General features: G+C 49.1%; 1 protein-coding gene across 4 annotated transcripts in view; it reads right to left on the minus strand.

Annotated features, from left to right (window-relative positions):
* Nucleotides 1–15634: 15634 nt before the first annotated feature.
* The window catches only part of LOC135050484 (P2Y purinoceptor 2-like), a 49458-nt gene continuing 43138 nt past the window's right edge, over nucleotides 15635–21954 (minus strand). For all 4 annotated transcript variants that reach the window (XM_063956977.1, XM_063956975.1, XM_063956978.1 and 1 more), the window contains exons 2-3: nucleotides 18406–18524; nucleotides 15635–17128 (exon numbers count right to left, since the gene is read on the minus strand). In XM_063956977.1, the coding sequence (XP_063813047.1) occupies nucleotides 16196–17116 (921 nt within the window). In that variant the 5' untranslated portion in view covers nucleotides 17117–17128; nucleotides 18406–18524 and the 3' untranslated portion in view covers nucleotides 15635–16195. The remainder of the gene's footprint in view (nucleotides 17129–18405; nucleotides 18525–21954) is intronic.

The following is a 21954-nucleotide window of genomic DNA, read 5'->3' on the forward strand; positions in this document are numbered from 1 at the left end:
GTAGGAGAAGTGGACAAGTGGATATTTTGGTTGTCCTTTTCCCTGGCGGTGTTTCCGCACATATTCTAGTTTTAAGTTAGCTTGTAGCCCCTGGCCTGGTTGTTTAGTCAGAGGGCCCCTTGTTATCACCCTGTCTCGGATTTCCCTTTGTCTCTCATTAAGACCTGGGGAGGCATCGGAGTTGGGCAGACATAATCCGCCCTTCAAACGCGGCTGCCATGGGCTCAAGCAACCATAGTCTCGCAGGGGATTTCCGACAGCACGGGTGAGACAACGGAGTTAGGGTGCCAGGGGCTATTTTCCATTCCCGCTCCCTTCCCCAGCATTTCGTTCCAGTGCTCCGGTCCTCGCAAAAAGATCTCCTCAGACCAGAGTGCTGGAATCATAACAGGCTTTAACCAGCCGGGAGGGGTTTGTCCAAGCACACTGCACAGGCATAGTATTATACCTTGAATAATTGAACGCTATGAATTGCCATATAAGAGGCTATAATCACGCATGATCTGCTTAGCTAAACGGCAGAAGCCTTCTTTGTGGACAAAGCGGCTCTAAGCAGAGCCGGCCATAGGCATAGGCAAACTAGGCAATTGCCTATGTAGCGTTGCGTATAGAAAGGGCACCACTGTGTCATCTAATGTGAATAAAGAGCAATAGGGTATGGTATAATGTGAAACAGGAGCAATTCAGTGTGATGTAATGTGAATAAGGGGCACTACTGTGAGGAGTAACGTTTATAAGGTAAAGTGATACTACTGTGGGATGTAATATGAATTATGGAAACTATCGCATGATAAAATGTTAATAAAGTGCAGTACTGCAGAGCCGGCCTTAGGCATAGGCAAACTAGGCAAATGCCTAGGGCATTTGGTATACTTAGGGGCACCAGCAGCTTCTGCTGATTAAAATGATATGCGGCATGCCTATATTCTGTGTGTGACTACGGCTGTATCTGCATACGAAATGCTACGTTGCAGTGTATTCCTGGATATCACTGTAATGTAGCATTTCGTATGCAGATACAGCCATAGTCACACACAGAATATAGGCATGCTGCATATCATTTTAATCAGCAGAAGCTGCTTGTGCATCCTAGCCACATAGTAATGCAAATAAGATGCAATTTCATAACCAAAAGGCGCCCGACGTTAGCAGAGCTGCCAGCTGACTCATGCCAGGCATCTCCTGCAGAACTAGCGGCGGTGCTAGGGGGCACCAGCCAAAATCTTGCCTAGGGCATCATATTGGTTAGGGCCGGCTCTGCAGTACTGTGTGGCATAATTGGAATTGGGGTTACTATTGTGTGGCCATGCCCCTTGCCAGCAAAAACACACCCCTTTTTGGGCTGTGCGCCAAATGTGCGAACTGTTCCTATTTAAAATATGGGGGGTACAAACCCCAAAATAAGGACTGCTATGGGTGAGGGTGATGGTGCTGGGAAAGAGGTGCAAGGTCAGAGGCGGAACCAGCGGTGGTGCTAGGGGGCACCAGCCAAAATCTTGCCTAGGGCATCATATTGGCTAGGGCCGGCTCTGGCTCTAAGTGATTAATTAAGTGTGGGTGTCTTTAACCCGAGGAGAGAGAATTTTTGATCTGGACTGAGGATTCATAATAATGCATGCTTGGATGAAATATTAACATCTATAAGGAAAAAACCTTGCATGGTTGCATGCCACTAACCAAAAAAGCGCTGGACATTACACTTTTGTCTAATCTGTTTGCAGTGATATTACTAATATTGCATGAGAGAGTTATGAATGGTTTATTTAAAGCATATTAATTAAGGATACAAATTGTATTAGTTATTTAAACTGGAATTAAAAAATTATCTTCTATTATTAAATCCAGTAGTAATATATTAATTGGTTTTATGAAATAATTTTTTATGTGATGCTGGCCGGTATCAAGTACTTTGTATGTATTTGTATATGTCTAGAAAGTAATTTTATGTGAAAATAAATATCCACATCAGATTGATTTGCGCAGTCCCAGCTTTTTGTTTTCTGTAGTTTCTGTACTAAGGGTTAAAACCAAAAACCCTTGGGGATTGCTGCATCCATCTGTAATCAATCACAGCGCCAGGGGATTGTGGTTTTGTATTGATCTACTCGATATATGTCCGATATATTGTTCTGATGAGAATTGGAACAACAGGACCGATTTGGTGTTGATACAAGCAGCATGTAATACATCGTGCCATAGTACAGCGGATAGTATAGGGTGCAATGTTAGACCCTGAAAATCGATTTGTGCACAATTTCTCAGCAATGTGTAATATTTCTCGGCTAGACTTATGGCGCCACCTGCTGTTTAAAGCGGAAAATTGTAACACCAGAAAATTGTATTTATTTTCTGACTTATAGGGACTTGCTTGCAAATATTAGATGCAACATACATCTGATTACAACCCTTGTGTTAATAGAGGAAGGGGCCCACGTGCAATCTCCACCCAGGCCCCCTACTCTCTATACGGCAATGTAGTACAGGGGAGATGTACTAAGCATACTTGTCTACTCTCCCAGAATGGCCGGGAGGCTCCTGAAAATCGGGTGACCCTCCCGGACCCCCGGAAGAGCAGGCAAGTCTCCCGATTTCAGGGGTCCCCCCCTGCCCGGCTGCCCACTTAGCGAGTAAAGTGGGCGGTCCGGGCAGGCGATGACGCGATTCTTGTTGAATCGCGTCATCATAGCCACACGGCATTACACAGCGGGGGGGCGTGGCTTACATGACGTGATTCCCGCAGCCACGCCCCTGTTCTGCCCCCACCATGCCCCCCCGTTCCGCCTCTGGCCCGCTCCCCTCTGCACGTCACGTCACTGCCCGCCCCCCTGCTGAGTCGACCTGGCTGCTCTCTCCAGGAGAGAGCAGCCATAAAGTCGACAAGTATGGTACTAAGCAGTGAAAAGAGTGAAGAAGTGAGTCAGTGTAGTTGCCCATGGCAACCAATCAGCTGCTCTGTATAATGTTATAGTATGCAAATTATAAATGTTACTTCAGTTTTGATTGGTTGCCTCTGAGCACTACGGTCACTAGTAGACAGGACCCTAGCGCTGTGCCAAAGTCTAGTGCACATGCACTGGTCTCCGGGAAAATGGTGTGGCAGCCATTTTCCCAGTGATTTTCCTACTGTGCATGTGCAAAATGCTGGGGAAATGGCCACCACACTATTTGGTTATTCGCAACGGTGCCATTTGCCCAGTCACAATACACCTTCACCGCAGCAGCACGCGGACAGGTCACACACTGCGCTGTGTCAGAAATACCGCCGCCCTTGGGCCGAAAGCCAATAATCATCCCTTTTTGCAACTCGGATAAATCATCCCTTTTACCCGAGTGATATGTGTGCAGGGGGCCTATCATACACCGTATGTACCCACCAAGCTAGCGCCGACACGTGACGTACTGCATGGGCTACGCGCTGCCGACGTCAAATGTCGGAAGTAAGAATGTGACTCAACGGTGTGAAGAGAGAGTGATGAATCACCTAGTTCAAAATATTTATGGTCAATGTAATAGACAAAACCAGAGCTAGTGGCTGCCAATTATATAATACTAGGTGATTCATCGCACCCTGTGGGCGCTCTTCACACCGTCGTAAGGGGCTACGCCCAGTGCCAGATTAAGGTCCACATGGGCCTGGAGCTGCTATTTATGAAGGGCCTATTGTGTGCCTCGGCAGGAGGTGTGACAAGCGATGTGCGGGTGAGACCAGTGTGGTGTGGGTGTGGTCTACATAGGGTGTGTGGCCTGTGCCATGGGTGTGACTATCTCCATGGAGGTTATAAATAGTGCCTACCTTCAAATACTTAATAGGTGGACCTATAACAAGAAAAAGTTTGTGACCAACATATAATGCAGAGCCATCAATAACTGCCATATGACGCAGAGAGTATCTCCGTGACCACCATCTAATACAGAGAGCATTGCAGGGTTTGCCATATGATACAGAGAGCATTGCATGCTTGGTGCTATATAATACACCAAGCATCCAAGTGATCTCCACACACTACAAAGAACATTGCAATAAATGCTATATTATATAGAGAACTCCAACGACCAATATAAATTACAGAGGACATCACAGCCAGGGTGTGTGACACATGGCAGTGCGGGGTAAGACTAAGAGGAGATGACTATGTGGAGACTGGTTGCTGCTATGGATGTGAGCAGGTCTCAGGATGAAGAGACACTGTGTAGGGGTGAGGGTCTCTGGATGAAAGGACAGACTGTAGAGATGTTGGTCCCTGAATGCATGGACAGGATTAAAGGGTAACGGTCCCTGGATGCATGGACGGGGTGAAAGGGTAACGTCTCAGGATGCATGGACAGGGTGAAATGGTAACAGTCCCTGGATGCATGGACAGGATGAAAGGGTAACGGTCCCTGCAGGGGCGGAACTGTGGGAGGCAGTGGAGTCGGCTGCCGCCGGGCTCCTGGCCACAAGGGGGCGCATCTCCTCCACTGTCTCCTGCATCCTGAGGACTGCGCTGCTATTGCAGATGGAGGAGCTGTGTCAATGACACGGAAGCTGCCTCCTGTAGAGAGAGATGGCACTGGCTGCAGCTAGGGGGAGCTCCAGAGCACAGCTCCTCCCGGGCCCTTAGTAAGCCAGCCGAGGGAAGCTCAGAACTCTCTGCTCCTCCATGCTCTGGATGATAGCCAAAGGTAGGCACTGTGTGGGGGGTGGGGGAGAGGTGTATTTGGGGGGGAAGTACTGTGTTTTGTGTGTGCTTGTTTTTAAGTGAGGTGTGTGTGTTTTTAAGGAAAGTTGTACATTCAAGTAAAAGAGGCATGTGTGTGTGTGTGTGTGATGTGTGTGAGTGGCATGTGTGTGAGAGGCATGTATGTGTATGTAAGTGGGAGGCATGTGTATGTAAGTGAGAGGCATGTGTGTGTGTGTGTGTGTGAGAGGCATGTGTATGTAAGGGGCCCTACACACTCGGCGATGCGCCGCCGAGGTGGCCGACGAGCGACCCAGCGGCGGGGGGGCAGTGACGGGGGGAGTGAAGTTTCTTCACTCCCCCCGTCACCCGGCTCCGTAGACTTGCAGGCAAATATGGACGATCTCGTCCATATTGGCCGACATGCACAGCCGACATGGCCCCAGCGATGAACGAGCGCGGGGTCGCGCATCGTTCATCGCTGGGGACTCCACACTGCACGATATGAACGATATCTCGTTCATTAATGAACAAGATCGTTCATATCGTGCAGTGAAATCGCTATGTGTGTAGGGCCTATAAGTGAGAGGCATGTGTATGTAAGTGAGAGGCATGTGTATGTGAGAGGCATGTGTATGTGAGAGGTGTGTGTAAGTGAGAGGCACGTGTGTGAGAGGTGTGTGTAAGTGAGAGGTGTATGTAAGTGAGAGGCGTGTGTGTTTAAGTGAGACGTGTGTTTAAGTGAATGAGGCGTTTGTCTTTTTTTTAATATATATCTAGTGTTCACGCTAGGTGTCTGCCCCTTTTTTAGACAGCTGAATCCCGCCCTGCCCATTTTTGTGCGCCCTGCCGCCCCGCCGTTTGCTGCCTGCCGGACCCCGCCACGTCGCCGGATCCAGCCGTGCGCCGCCGGACCCGGTACGTACATGAGAGTCCCCCTGGGCTAAATTAACCTTGTAAGTATTTTGCAGCTGTAAACATTAATCTCAGTGCTTTCTACCTGGTGCAGTGTGCCTCAGTGCTCTCTACCTGGTGCAGTGTGCCTCAGTGCTCCCTACCTGGTGCAGTGTGCCATTAGTGCTCCCTACCTGGTGCAGTGTGCCATTAGTGCTCCCTACCTGGTGCAGTGTGCCATTAGTGCTCCCTACCTGGTGCAGTGTGCCTGAGTGCTCCCTACCTGGTGCAGTGTGCCTGAGTGCTCCCTACCTGGTGCAGTGTGCCTGAGTGCTCTCTACCTGGTGCAGTGTGCCTCAGTGCTCTCTACCTGGTGCAGTGTGCCTCAGTGCTCTCTACCTGGTGCAGTGTGCCTCAGTGCTCTCTACCTGGTGCAGTGTGCCTCAGTGCTCTCTACCTGGTGCAGTGTGCCTCAGTGCTCTCTACCTGGTGCAGTGTGCCTCAGTGCTCTCTACCTGGTGCAGTGTGCCTCAGTGCTCTCTACCTGGTGCAGTGTGCCTCAGTGCTCTCTACCTGGTGCAATGTGCCTCAGTGCTCCCTACCTGACGCAATGTGTATAATGTGCTTTATCTGGCGCAATGTGTATAATGTGCTCTATCTGGCGCAATGTGTATAATGTGCTCTATCTGGCGCAATATGTATAACGTGCTCTAGCCTCTACCTTGCGCAGTGTGTATAGGAGGTTCTAACTGGTGCAATGTGTATTAGGGGCACTACCGTGTGGTGTAATGTGAATTGACACTATTATGTGGCCACGCCCCTTCCCCACGAAACAACGCCCCTAGATTTTTGCTGCGCACCTTCGGTGCGCACTGTCCATGTTTTGCCCATAGGAATGGGAGCACCAAGCATTATAGTATGTACCTAAGTTTGCCCATTTAACTTAAAAATTTACCCTCACGAATGAAAAATGTGCCCTCCCCGTGATCAGCACCCTGCCCTAAAAAAAAAATACTACAGTGAACACTAATTATATTGGCACACCGCTGCGCCAAAGCATCTCCATGGAGACCTGGTGGGTGAGGGAGCACTGTAGGTGTACTATAATGGTATGCTGGTGTCTGTTTTATTGTAATGACTGACTTGGAATGCGTCCACTTTCTATGTGTATCTATATTACTATTGGGAAAGGTACCTGAGCACCCTTCTACTGTTCACCCTGGGTGCGGGATAGCTACATATGGTATGTGTGTGTATGTGTAGGGGGGCACCAAAATGTATCATGCCTCCGGGCGACTGGGACGAACTTACGCCACTGGGTATCAGGATGCAGGGACAGGGTGTAGGGGTGAAATAAATGGAGGGATAATACAAAGCTCCCATAGATCATCCTAATAAGTGCCATAGGCTGCCTGTGCCCAGTTATGTGTAGTAGTTTAAATTAGACCATCAAGTGAGAGGGTCTCTGAACTAATGGCTAGGGGGGCTGAAACACCTGATGATTGCGTTATTAAGCACTCTCGGTCTCAATGTACCATGCAGACGGACAGCTAAGCTCCAGCTTACTCAGCTTACCGATAGATGCAGGGACTGCGAGGCCAGGAACTCACGCAGACCCCTGGCTCTCACCTCCCAGAAAGCAGGGGAACACTGGCCTCCCCCCAGCCCCTTGCCCACCCCCTCAATGCACTGCCTGGCAATCAGGCAGCAGCAGAGGGGAAGTCCAGGTAAGATTGGAAGGCCTGTCCTGCACATGTGTAGAATGGATCTTGCGCAGCCGCTGATTCACGATAATCAGGAATCTGCGTGCGGCGCAAGAGCTGCATCAAACTCTGAATCAGGCCCATAGTACAGTATGCATACATACACATAGTATATAAAGAATACATAGCATGCATGCATTAGTGCATAGTATACATATACTGTATTTATACATATAGCACACATACACATAGGGCAAGATTCAATTTCAGTTTGCACAAAAGTAGTTCCATTGGCATGCTGCCCGATGTAGCTCACCTTGTATGGGACTCTCATTGCAGTGTGATTCAGTGGGGGGATTTGGGAGTAGGTGTCAGTCAAATGCGGCACAGAGTGGTGGATGGTCGTCAGCGAGGGAAGGGGCGTTTGGGCAACACTATGATGTGTGATTGGGTGCAGGGGGAAAGGCGGGCCCCAGAGGCAGTGTGGGCCCTGTAGCAACAGCACTCCCTGCACCAATGCACTGCCTGCAGCTTCTAATGCTTGCTACCTTCAAGGCCACTCCTGTTGCTTATTTTACAGCCAGTGCAGGGGTGGGCAGTTATTTCAAATGGGGGGTGGGGGTAACTTAGCAGGTTCTGGAGAATGTGGAGTGCCACACATGAAGGATTGGACCTGAGTGCCTGGAGGGTCACATTCCTCTTCCAGCACAACATCAGTAACATTCCCTTATGAAATCCCACATTTTTTCCCACTGTACAAAGTTACTTGCAACCCCTCACTCCCATTACCCCTACATTTGTTACTCATTAGTCTGCACAGCTCATGTTATTTTACCTATCACGAACACTGGTCTCCTTCCTCTCAAACTCCTGTCCTTTCTTACTTGTACAGGACTTCTGTCCCCTCTCCATCTCAGCAGGGAGCAAGGTCTCCTCTCAAATTGCCAGGATGAGCTCTGAATCCCCCACTCTGACACTTCTCTGGAAGACTGCTGAGTGCTGCCGGGACTTGGCTCCGCCCACCGAGAGCTGCAAGAACTGTCTGGAGGTGCTGTTTATCCCTGCCCACCCGGCAGCAGTAGAGATTGAGGCTGCATCAAATGGGCCGGACCTAACTGCCTTGCAGCCACGTACAGGCTGCGGGAGGCACTTTGATCATCTGTAAACAAAGTTACCATGTGTAGTCCCAGCCACATAGTAAGAGAGGTTGCTTTGTGTGACATGCTGCTTTCTCCTCCTGCTAGCGACGCCTGTCTGTGCGGCTACAGGGGCGGAGCTTAGGACGGGATCCGGAGGCGGAGCCTCATGCAGATTCAGGACAGACAGGTAGTTGGGTTGGTCGGGACTTCGGCCGGCCGGATTGGGGGTCCTCTGGGCCTATTTTCAATGGGGGGCCTGGAGCTGCAGCTCCATCCGCCCCATTGTTAATCCGGCCCTGGCTACGACCCCTTAACCCTTGCACACCCTTGTGGCGTGCATTATTTTTATTTTATGGAGTATTACCTCCAATCATAATTGTGTGTGAGTGGTTAAATATTGCATGGACAAAGGGCGTGCAATGGCTAAGGAGTCGTAGCCCCTTGCAATGGCGTGAACAGCGCACGCAGGGCCTGATGAATCACCTAGTAGGTGCTGTGGTTGGGGGAGTGGCGGATGCGGGGGAGACGCGGATGGGGGAAGGGGTCCAGGGGAGATGCGGGTGGAGGAGGGGTGGTTTGCAGGGGTGCCGCGGGTGGGGGAGGGGTTGGTGCCGTGGTGCCATGGATGGGGGAATGGGATCTGGAGCCATCGCGGGTGGGGAAGGTGCAGTTGCGGTGGTGCCGCGGGTGGGGGAGGGGTGGGGAAGGGGGTGCTGCTGGTGGGGAAGGGGGTTGGAGCCACCGCGGGTGGTAGAGGGGAGTGTGGGGGTGCCACAGATGGGTCCCGGAGGTACTGCGAGTGGGGGAGGGGCGGGTAATGCTTCTCCAGCTTCTCCTCTAAACAGCTGCTGTCCTCCCTTTGGCAGTGGCTCTCCCAGGGACTCGCACAGCAGCCAGTCACTATTGTTAGCGCCGGTGTCCCAGCGCGTCGCATTACAGGGAAGAAGATGCGCCGGAATGCTAAGGGCTGCTGGGAGCTGTAGTTTATTGAGTGCATCTACTTCCCTGTAATGCGGCGCGTTGGGACACCGGCGCTAACAATAGTGACTGGCTGGCAGACTGACTGGCTGAATCAATGTAAAAGGTGAGAGTGCAGTGCAGTGTCAGTGACACTGCACACCCACTGCACTGCACAGCACTGTCACCTTTTACATTGATTCAGCGTCCAGACATTACCCTCCGCGATATCACCCACTCTATCCCTTACATTAGACATCTCGGGGCTTCCAGGCCGGCAGGCCAGATGCTGTGTTGCGGAGTCAGGGCCTCTGGGGATCTGGGCGCGGCTGTGGCGGGGAGGCACTTCTGTGACATCACACGCAGAGGAGGCTCCGGGGCTCAGAGAGTATGCGGCGCAGGGAGGGCTATGAAAGCCTTCCGCTGCACCGCTTTCATACACATCTATGCCGGTGGCCGCAGCAGCTTTTGATCCACCTGCGCTGCGGCTAGGGAGTGGGGATTGTTGATGCCGGAGGGGGCAGGCGGACTGGCAGCAAGACATTGGATGCTGCAGTAAAAGGATCCCCCCCCCCTTTCTCCAGCGCAGAGACTTGCTGCAGATGTAGTGGCATACCCTCCAGCTGCACCTTTTTGGCAGGTACAGAACATTTTTTATGGTCTGTACCGATTTTTGCCTCTCCAAACTTCCATTGAAAGTATGGGAAAATGGGCGTGACCATGCCACTGTACCCGTGGCCACCACGCCCCCTTTTCGAATTTGTAGCAATGTTTATGTGTAAAGTGTTGGAGGGTGTGTTGCTGCAGATGCAGGGGGACTATTTTGGGGTGTGGACCTGGAGCTGCAGCTCCATCAGCCCCATTGTTAATCCTGCTCTGGGACAACACAGCAGCCAAAGGCCAGAGCCTCCCATTGGATGTAACCTGTGTGGGAGGGCGTTTCTCGCCCAATCAGCTGTGGACTGGGTGTGATAGACCTGCCACTAACCCAATGAGAGCTCCTAGCCACGCCCAGCGTTATACACAGTCACAGAGTCACAGGTCAGGGCTATATAGGAGATGTGGACAAAAGGAAGCAAATCCTCTCCCTCACCACATAACTGACACTAACAATGACCTATAAACACAATTTGCTTAATTTAATATTTATTTCTAAATTTCTCAATAATAACTGTTGGCCCAGGGGTGGCATAAAAATAGTTTTGATACTCTAGGGCGCCGTGATCCAAAAACGTTTGGGAACCGCTGGTCTATGGGGGTCATTCCAAGTTGATCGCTAGCTGAAAATGTTTGCTGTGGTGCGATTAAGTAAAAAAACGGCACTTCTGCGCATGCGTATGCGGCGCAGTGCGCAAGCGCAAAGTACTTTCACAACGGCAGATGTAGTTTCACACAAGGTCTAGCGAAGCTTTTCAGTCGCAATGGCCGCCGCAGAGTGATTGACAGGAAGAGGGCGTTTCTGGGTGTCAACTGACCGTTTCCAGGGAGTGCTAGAAAAAACGCAGGCGTGCAAGGAAAAAAGCTGGCGTGACTGGGCGAACGCAGGGCGGGTTCGTGATGTCAAAACAGGAACTGAACAGTCTGAAGTGATCGCAAGCGCTGAGTAGGTCTGAAGCTACTCTAAAACTGCACAATATTTTTTTGTAGCCGCTCTGCGAACCTTTCGTTCGCACTTCTGATAAGCTAAAATACACTCCCAGTGGGCGGTGGCTTAGCGTTTGCACGGCTGCTAAAAACAGCTAGCGAGCGATCAACTCGGAATGACCCCCAATACCCTTATACCCAGCCAAATTCTAACTGGTGAAACCTGTCGGCTCCTTGGATAATTATTACATGGCTATATTAATAATACATATAATTATTGCAGCCCGTTGTCGCTCAGCTAAGAAGCGGAAACACACAACAGCTCCGTCTTTATTACCTCTTAACAACAGAAGAATATGTTTTATTGCCTCGATTGGATTAACCACTAGCAAGATTACAAACACAATTATGTCACTGGAAACAGCGTGGGAAGCTTGGCGGGAGAATGCAAGAGCTGACTTTCCTGTTTTGCAAACAACACAGTCATGGCTCTCATTCTCCTCCTGATGTGAAGCCACAGAGGACATATCCACTCTTCCCCCGCTCTCCCCAAAACATAGCCCCCCTCCTCCGGGGGTGTAGCAAGGGTGGCTCCAGTAGAGCGCGGTTGGGAACAGTGCAGGCCAGAGGCGACAGGAGGAGACACTGACCGCCGGATCTCTGCCTGTTCTCTTTATACGTCTCACTGTCTGCTTGTAGCTGTGCAGCGGGGTTACTTCTGTCCTGCAGCACCACTCTCTGCCCCCACTGCTGCAGCACATCTTTCTGCCCAGGCTGCTGAAACACCTTTCTCTGTCCCAGCTGCTGCAGCACCCCTCTTTGCCCTGGCTGCGACAGCTCCCCTCTCTACCCCAGCTGCTGCCGCTGCAGCATCTCTCTCTGCCACAGCTGCTGCAGCACCTCTCTCTGCCCCAGCTGCTGCTGTAACACCCCTCTCTGCTCCTGCTGCAGCTGCAGTACCCCTCTCTGCCCCAGCTGCTGCCGCATTTCTCTCTGCCCCAGCTGCTGCCACTGCAGCACCTCACTCTGCCCCAGCTGCCGCTGCAGCATCTCTCTCTGCCCCAGCTGCCGCTGCAACACCTCTCTCTGCCTCAGCTGCTGCCGCTGCAGCACCTCTCTCTGCCTCAGCTGCTGCCGCTACAACACCTCTCTCTGCCCCAGCTGCTGCTGCAGCTCTCTCTGCCCCAGCTTCTGCTGCTGCAGCACCTCTCTCTGCCCCAGCTGCTGCCACTGCAGCACCCCTCTCTGCCCCAGCTGTTGCCGCTGCTGCACCTCTCTCATTCCCAACTGCTGCTGCTGCAGCACCTCTCTCTGCCCCAGATGCTGCTGCTACAACACCTCTCTCTGCCCCAGCTGCCGCTGCAACACCTCTCTCTGCCTCAGCTGCTGCCGCTGCAGCACCTCTCTCTGCCTCAGCTGCTGCCGCTACAACACCTCTCTCTGCCCCAGCTGCTGCTGCAGCTCTCTCTGCCCCAGCTTCTGCTGCTGCAGCACCTCTCTCTGCCCCAGCTGCTGCCACTGCAGCACCCCTCTCTGCCCCAGCTGTTGCCGCTGCTGCACCTCTCTCATTCCCAACTGCTGCTGCTGCAGCACCTCTCTCTGCCCCAGATGCTGCTGCTACAACACCTCTCTCTACCCCAGCTGCTGCTGCGCCTCTCTCTGCCCCAGCTGCTGCCGTTGCAGCACCTCTCTCTGCCCCAGCTGCTGCCACTGCAGCACCCCTCTCTGCCCCAGCTGTTGCCGCTGCAGCACCTCTCTCTGCCACAGCTGCTGCCGCTGCAGCACCTCTCTCTGCCACAGCTGCTGCCGCACCTCTCTCTGCTCCAGCTGCTGCTGCACCTCTCTCTGCTCCAGCTGCTGCCGCTGCTGCACCTCACTCTACCCCAGCTGCCACTGCAGCACCTCTCTTTGCTCCAGCTGCCTCACCTCTCTCTGCCGCAGCTGCTGCTGCTGCAACTGCAGCACCTCTCTCTGCCCCAGCTGCAGCACCTCTCTCTGCCACAGCTACTGCCGCTGCAGCACCTCTTTCTGCGCCAGCTGCTGGTGCTGCTGCACCTCACTCTGCCCCAGCTGCCGCTGCAGCACCTCTCTCTGCCGCAGCTGCTGCTGCAACTGCAGCACCTCTCTCTGCTGCCGCTGCAGCACCTCTCTCTGCCAAAGCTGCTGCTGCAGCACCCCTCTCTGCACCAGCTGCTGCAGCACCTCTCTGCCCCAGCTGCTGCAGCACCCCTCTCTGCCCCAGCTACTGCCGTACCTCTCTTTGCTCTAGCTGCTGCCGCTGCAGCACCTCTCTCTGCCCCAGCTGCTGCTGCTGCAGCACCTCTCTCTGTCCAAGCTGCTGCCACTGCAGCACCTCTCTCTGCCCCAGCTGCTGCCGCAACAACAACACCTCTCTCTGCCCCAGCTGCTGCTGCACCTCTCTCTGCCACAGCTGCTGCCACTGCAGCACCTTTCTCTGCCCCAGCTACTGCCGCTGCAGCACCTCTCTCTGCCACAGCTGCTGCCACTGCAGCACCTTTCTCTGCCCCAGCTGCTGCCGCTGCAGCACCTCTCTCTGCCCCGGCTGCTGCTTCAGCACCTCTCTCTGCATTAGAAGCTGAAGAGTAACATATATAAACAGCTCTACTGTGTCACTCTCTACTACCTATATTTTTGTTTCATGTCTTCAGCGCGCACTGTCCCTGTTTTAAACATGTGGGGGGCATCCAAGTGAACTTTCGCCCTGAGATCCACAAGTTCTAGGACCGGCCCTGTCACCGATTTAGGATTTTTAAATATCTTTTGTAACATACCCCCAGTTCAGTTCAGGAGAGGGGCGCTGAAACATACCCTTGCTCCGGGCACCATGGCACCTAGCTACACCTCTTCCCTCCTCCCCACCCCCAATATTCCTCTCCACACGTATTGGCTAATTCTGTAATGTGACTTCATCACAACCTAGAGACCAATAAACGGCAAGCGGATTTCCTTCCTGATCAATTCCCTGGATCATTCCCTAATTGTGTAGCTACCAGTTCTAATCAGGAATGCTCTTGTGAGATAGTCTGATCCTGTCTTATCTGTTACAGGTTGAGTATCCCTTATCCAAAATGCTTGGGACCGGAGGTATTTTGGATATCGGATTTTTCCGTATTTTGGAATAATTGCATACCATAATGAGATCTTATGATGATGGGACCTAAATCTAAGCACAGAATGCATTTATGTTTCATATACACCTTATACACACAGCCTGAAGGTAATTTTAGCCAATATTTTTTATAACTTTGTGCATTAAACAAAGTGTGTCTACATTCACACATTTCATTTATGTTTCATAAACACCTTATATACACAGCCTGAAGGTCATTTAATACAATATTATTAATAACTTTGTGTATTAAACAAAGTTTGTGTACATTGAGACATCAAAAAACAAAGGTTTCACTATCTCACTCTCACTCAAAAAAGTCCGTATTTCGGAATATTCCGTATTTCGGAATATTTGGATATGGGATACTCAACCTGTATTACCTTTAAAACTGCACAGCTGATGAACAGTCCCTATTTTCACCTGTAGAGGGTGCCAGCATGTGGGGCCACATCCAAGTGCCTATGTGCAAGAGTTCCTAACATCAATTAAATAATTCACCCCAGATTTCTAAAATGACGATATCAGTAGGAACTAAGGGGGTAATTCCAAGTTGATCGCAGCAGGAATTCTGTTAGCAATTGGGCAAAACCATGTGCACTGCAGGGGGGGCAGATATAACATGTGCAGAGAGAGATAGATTTGGGTGTGGTGTGTTCAATCTGCAATCTAATTTGAGGTGTAAAAATAAAGCAGCCAGTATATACCCTGCACAGAAATAAAATAACCCACCCAAATCTAACTCTCTCTGCACATGTTATATCTGCCCCCCCTGCAGTGCACATGGTTTTGCCCAACTGCTAAAAAATTTCCTGCTGCGATCAACTTGGAATTACCCCCTAAGGACTGTAGCAGGGTGCCCGGATAAACAGTAATGGAGTACATAATACAGAGCCTGGGAAAAGGGGTGAGAGGGAGAATCGTGGTGACCCAGGGTGAGGTTATGGCTGTATATAGAACCACAAAGCTTAATGTAATAGCCCCCTCTTGCCAACATATGAGGCCCACCTCGTAGCCCTACATAGTCACATTTTACCATTACAAGGGCTCACCATGCCATCACGACTTTTTAAGGAGATTAACTAATATTCATTAATTAACTGATGTATAACAAACCTTTTACATTAGTTGTTTCAGTCTTTTGTAAGGGATAATTCCCTGTAGCTGGCATCAGGAAATTCTGGACGGATTAATATGTCTGTAATGGGCCGGAGCACTCCTGAATCACACAGGAACCAGTTACACATTAACGCCACTTTGTCATTAATTAGAATCAGTGATGCAATGTTGTTTTTGACTAAATAGTTTAAAGGTCATAGGACAACATAAGCTTTACATCAGTCAGCAGAAATCCCAAAAATGTTACATCCTGTCCCTGAATAAGCTTAAAAAAATATATACTGTATATGTGTTTTGTTCTTCTGCACATTCTGAAAGTACGGATAAAATCAGAATATAACAAGAGAGCATTTTGTATCACTGTAATAAATACTCTTTTTATATGGTTGTTAGTAAGATAAATGATAATTTGTATAATTAAGCTAATGACATTTAAATCCAATTGAAATATACATTTAACATTTTTTTATTATAGGGTAAGTGCCACATTTTTTGTGAATGATCATTTACTTTATAAACAAACTTACATACTGTAAGAAACAATTCACAGGATTTTCCGTAAAGAAACCTAAAACTGCAGTACCACCTCCAGCTAGCAGGTGGCGCTGACTATTGATTGCAGAACGTTGCAACTGGGATATTCTAGGACATGTAAATTCTTGTAGTGTGATCCAAATTGGTGCATAACTCAATAATGAGCTGGGAAATCTTATATCATGTAAAATGATCAAGAATAACCAAGGGGTTAATGTATCAAGGAGTGAAAAGGGTTGAGAAGTGGAACAGTGTTGCCCATTTCAACCAATCTGCTTTGAGTAAACATTTGTCAAGAACATACTTTGAACTTATAGGTAGATGCCACTGGTCCACTTTTCCACTCTCTTCAATGATTGAGACATCACCACCATTGTCCAGCACAGCAGCGTTTTGTGGTGTCTTATAAATAAGCAATGATGACGACGGTAGTAGTGGTGGTCACCAAGGCAGCAGTCTGTACAGTTCTCACCAGTCTCACTGGTTTCTGTGTAACCTGAACCTCCACACCAAAAAGTACAATACTGGGTCTATACAGCTGTTGACACTGGCCAGGGGTCGTGTTGACTTGTAGGCTGCATTGACCGCATCTAAAGTGGGGCAGGGTGCAGTATCCACTATGCGGTAGTAGTAGTACAGAGTTCGGGTGACATGAAATGGCAAGAAGCAGGTGATGAAGACCAGCAGGACCGTGATGATGATCTTGATAGACTTCTTCTTGGACTTCGATGTCTGGGAGGTGGATTCCGTTGGCCTTATAAGCACATATATCATGTAGCAATTGCAAACGAGGATGATGGTGAAGGGAACGCAAAAGAGCAAAGATAGGTTCACCGTGCTGTAGATGACAAACTGGTCAAACAACTCGATGTTGGAGGTGTCGTGGCAGACGGTGCTGTTGTCACTACGACTGGTGGATACAAAGTACAACGTGGGAGACTGCATGATGACGATGGTTACCCAGATACAGACAGAAGCTATCCTGGCGTAGCGGATCTGGCCCCAGCTTAGAAACCTGATGGGGTAGCAAACGGCCAGGAAGCGATAGATGCTGATGCACAGTAAGAAGAGGATGCTGCAGTATAGACTGGTGTAGAAGAGGAAACGGACCAGCTTGCACAAGGGTTCGGTGAAGGGCCAGTCGTTAGCTCTGGAGTAATAGTAGGCCAGCAGCGGCAGGGACAGGACGTACAGCAAGTCTGACAGTGCCAGGTTGAACATGAAGATGTTGACTACCTTCCATGGCCGGATCTGGAATATGAAGATGTAGAGGGCCAGGACGTTAAGGATGAAGCCAAAGACGAATACGAGTCCATAGGACACAGGCAGGAGAATATACTTGAAATCTTCTTCAAATATACATCTGTAGGACAAATTCACATCCTCCGTATCATCCATGGAGTAGAGTGACTGAAACGAGGAGGTAGAGGTTTAAGTAGATACAACTATATATATATATATATATATATATATATATATATATATAATACCATTGGTTCACAGTTCACAGCCTCAACCCTCAAGTGTGTATGTCGACAAAGCACATTGACGTTTTCATCATGTCAGTATGTACAATGTTGACCTGTAACACGCTAACATTGACATATGTTTACAATGTTCTGACCCCAACCCATTTTGACTAAGTCGACACATCATATGTCAACACTTTATCCATATCAATATTTTGCAGATGTTGATATTGTAGCTGTCGACATTTTAACCATGTTGCCATCATAACATTCGACATTCTGGTGTCGACATAACGAATGCATACTCCATACACAGTGTGGGACATGTCACTTTTTGAATTCCGGCAATGCGGAGCTAAAGAGGTGTCATGAGTGACTCACTATATACCCAGCGTTCCTATAATCAGTGGCGTATTTATAATGGGTGCAGTGTGTGCGGTGCACAGGGGCCCTTCGGATCCAGGGGAGCCCATACAGCACACACCCTGCACCCATTTCCTCAGTACTCACCTCTCCGGAGTCCGCGGCCATTTTCCCAGCGTTTGCTGGCAAGAGATAGAGGAGGAAGGCCAAGTTGATGACTACACATGGGCCCTCTTCTCTCTAAATGTGAATCATTCCCTATAAATCATATTGTACAATAAATATACAAGGTATATAGATGCAAATGGCCGTTATACTTTGTTAGAACTGCGGTTTTGCCTCCAAATTATTTTATAACTTTTTGTATATTTTTGACAATACGTTTAGGTTTCCATAAAAGACACCTGTAAAATCCCCTAAGGGCAGTCAAGGCCCACTAACAGTCCAGGTTTTCAGGATAGCCATGCTTGATCACAGATGGTTAAATCAAAATGACTGAGGTACTAATTAAGGAGGAGCTTTCAAAACGTGGAGAGAGAAAGTACAAAATAATCAGCTTCTGCCATTTTTTAAACACAGCCTGTAACATGGCAGTTAAGAGCTGATGGGTTGGTACTTTACCTTCTCCCACTTTATCTCCCTCCACGCTTTGATACATCTCCCCTAAAGTCACCTGTGCCCGAATATGGCTATCCTTAAAACCTGGACTGTTAGTTTGGGAAATGTCGCCTTAGCAGGATAAGCGCGGAACATAATGTAGATTTTGAAAGATTTTCTTTTTTCTAAGCTTTTGCGTTTAGTTCAAGTTAATTGTTAACCGGACTGCAGCAACAACCTAGACACACAGTAACTAACCTTTATATCATGGCATTCTCTCCGGGCTGCACTTTCTTTCCATCCATCTTCCCACAGGGTTATCAGTCAGGACAGGACAGAATCCCGGGCAGTTCGCTGACGACAGGAGGAACTTGCAGCTGAAATAAAATACGTCACAGGAAAATGTTTGCAAAATTGTCATAAAACATTATAAAAATTAAATTGATCACTATGCAGACACTTGGTTTATACAATGTAAACCTTGCCATACAAAGGCAGGCAAGCTACAAGTGATGCTGGCACTAGTAGTACCACATCAGCAGTAAACTCCATGGCTTACTTCACGATGCTAGAATACAGTGCATCCAGAAAGAATTCACAGCGCTTCACTTTTTCCACATTTTGTTATGTTACAGCCTTATTCCAAAATGTAAGAAATTATTTTTCCCCTCAAAATTCTACACACAATACCCTATAATGACAATGTGAAAAAAGACTTTTTGAGATTTTTGCAAATTTATTAAAAATAAAAATCTAAGAAATCACATGTACATAAGTATTCACAGCTTTTGCTCAATACTTTGATGATGCACCTTTGGCAGCAATTACAGCCTCAAGTCATTTTGAATATGATGCCACAAGCTTGGCACACCTATCTTTGGGCAGTTTCGCCCATTCCTCTTTGCAGCACCTCTCAAGCTCCATCAGGTTGGATGGGAAGCGTCAGTGCACAGCCATTTTCATATCTCTCCAGAGATGTTCAATCGGATTCAAGTCTGGGCTCTGGCTGGGCCACTCAATGACAATCACAGAGTTGTCCTGAAGCCACTCCTTTGATATCTTGGCTGTGTGCTTAGGGTCGTTGTCCTGCTGAAAGATGAATCGTCGCCCCAGGCTGAGGTTCAAGAGTGCTTTGGAGCAGGTTTTAATCCAGAATGTTTCTGTACATTGCTGCATTCATCTTTCCCTCTATCCTGACTAGTCTCCCAGTTCCTGCCGCTGAAAAACATCCCCACAGCATGATGCTGCCACCACCATGCTTCACTGTAGGGATGGTATTGGCCTGGTGATGAGCGGTGCCTGGTTTCCTCCAAACATGACGCCTGGCATTCACACCAAAGAGTTACATTTTTGTCTCATCAGACCAGTGAATTTTGTTTCTCATGGTCTGAGAGTACTTCAGGTGCATTTTGGTAAACTCCAGGCAGGCTGCCATGTGCTTTTTACTAAGGAGTGGCTTCCGCCTGGCCACTCTACCATACAGGCCTGATTGGTGGATTGCTGCAGAGATGGCTGTCCTTCTGGAAGGTTCTCCGCTCTCCACAGAGGAATGCTGTAGCTCTGACAGAGTGACCATCGGGTTCCTGGTCACCTCCCTGACTAGGGCCCTTCTTTCCTGATCGCTCAGTTTAAATGGCCGGCTAGCTCTAGGAAGAGTCCTGGTGGTTCCAAACTTCTTCCATTTATGGATGATGGAGGCCATTGTGCTCATTGAGACCTTCAAAGCAGCAGATATTTTTCTATACCGTTCCCCAGATTTGTGCCTCGAGACAATCCTGTCTCTGTGGTCTACAGACAATTCTTTTGTCTTCTTGCTTGGTTTGTGCTCAGACATGCACTGTCAAGTGTGGGACCTTATATAGACAGGTGTGTGCCTTTCCATATCATGTCCAATCAACTGAATTTACCACAGGTGGACTTCAATTAAGCTGTAGGAACATCTCAAGGGTAATCAGTGAAAACAGGATGCACCTTAGCTCAATTTTGAGCTTCATGGCAAAGGCTGTGAATACTTTGTTAGCCGCTGCAGCCGTGGTGGGACATGCCGGCTCTCGGCCGATGCTTGGCAACGGGACCAGTACATCACTTCCGCCTGCCAGGCAACCAGGGACGCCAGGTGGCTGCTCTCAGTCCTGGCTGTTACTAAGCAGCCGGGACACTCTGATCAGCGCGCCAGATCACAGTTGGCGCAATTAGGGACCGGGGGGTCGGGCTGCCTGGGTCTCCCATGATTGGTCCTCTGGGCCTTTTTATGGGAGCTAGGACAGTGCAACCCCGCCGGTGATAGCTTCCTGCAAGCCAGTCTTTGGAAGTTGCTGGTTCCTGTCTGTAATTCCCGGAGTTCCAGTTCCCTGCATTACTTTGGATCATGTCCAGCTTGTATCCAGATCTGCTTCCATTGGAATCAGCTTGAATTTGCAACTCTTCAGTATCCCAGTTGTCCCTGTATTCATCCCTCGTGGTACCGTGAGTTTGCGGCTCTGCCGCACCTTGCGACAGAGGCCGCATCTTTATTATCTTTTGCTTGTGTTATTTTTGCGGTGGTTTCCGCACAGCTCTTTTGCTTATTCGTGATGTGATCGCATATGTGGCTAGGCTTCTATACTTTGGTTGTTCTTCTTAAGTAGCGACAGTGTCGTTCTCTGCGGGTCGTCCGTTTGCCTTAGTTTTCGTGTTTGGGTTCTGGCGGCAGCGCCGCACATAACTGTTTATTGTATTCTCTTTTCCTTCTCTCGTTTTGTTGTCTCGTTAGAGCCTTAGTTAGTTTTTACCCTTATTCTCTCGCAGTCTCGGTTAGTGCCTTGTATCTTGTAAGACCTGGCGGCATCGGAGTCTGGATGGACCTAATTCGCCCATTCAAATGCGGCTGCTAAAGGAGAAGACTAGCTCTGCAGGCACCAATTGACCACTGGGAGAAATAACGGAGTCAGGGGGTTGCGTTGGTGTTGCTGCTGTATTCCATCCCTAGCTGCAGTTATACACGTCAGTACCTGGAACTCCCCAGTTGCCACCTGTACTCCAGAGTTCCAGGTACTTGGTTCATAACATACTTATGTACATGTGATTTCTTAGTTTTTTTATTTTTAATAAATTTGCAAAAATCTCAAAAAAACTTTCACATTGTCAGTATTGGGTATTGTTTGTAAAATTTTGAGGGGAAAAATGTATTTATTCCATTTTGAAATAAGGCTGTAACATAACAAAATGGGGAAAAAGTGCAGCGCTGTGAATACTTTCCGGATGCACTGTATGTTAAATGGGATTTCCACCTTCATACCAGTGTAATTTAGGGGCCTGTTCATTATCGGGGTCTGGGTGTCTCCTGAAAATTAAGTATTGACTCATTGTCAGTAGCGGCGGTGGAACCATAATGAGTGGGTTCACTCATGCGAGACTTCTGTCAGAGAGAGCCGTACAGGGGCAGAACTTCCCATAGGGAAGGAGCGGGTCCGGGAATCAGCGCTATCTGCTTAGTAAATAGACCCCACTGTATCTCTGGGGAAGAATATCCAGCCTATGGTCACTCATGTACATAGTATAACAACAGGGAACCCTGGGAATTCAGTACACATACAGGATTCAGGCGAGTGACAGGACCTGGCTGTACAATAAGTGCGGATCAGACATCTTACATATACTGGCCTACCCTCCCGGTAGTTGTGGGAGACTCGTGATTTATCGTGTAGTCCCCCACACTCCTGCAAAAGTAGGCAGATCTCCCGCACCTAGCCCATCTTCCTATCGAAGCGAGCAGGATGGGGAGATAATACGGGGAAACTCGGGTTTGTATGGAGGGGGCGGGGCTAA

The sequence above is a fragment of the Pseudophryne corroboree genome, chromosome 2, assembly GCF_028390025.1.
Source record: "Pseudophryne corroboree isolate aPseCor3 chromosome 2, aPseCor3.hap2, whole genome shotgun sequence".
NCBI classification, from domain to species: Eukaryota; Metazoa; Chordata; class Amphibia; order Anura; family Myobatrachidae; genus Pseudophryne; species Pseudophryne corroboree.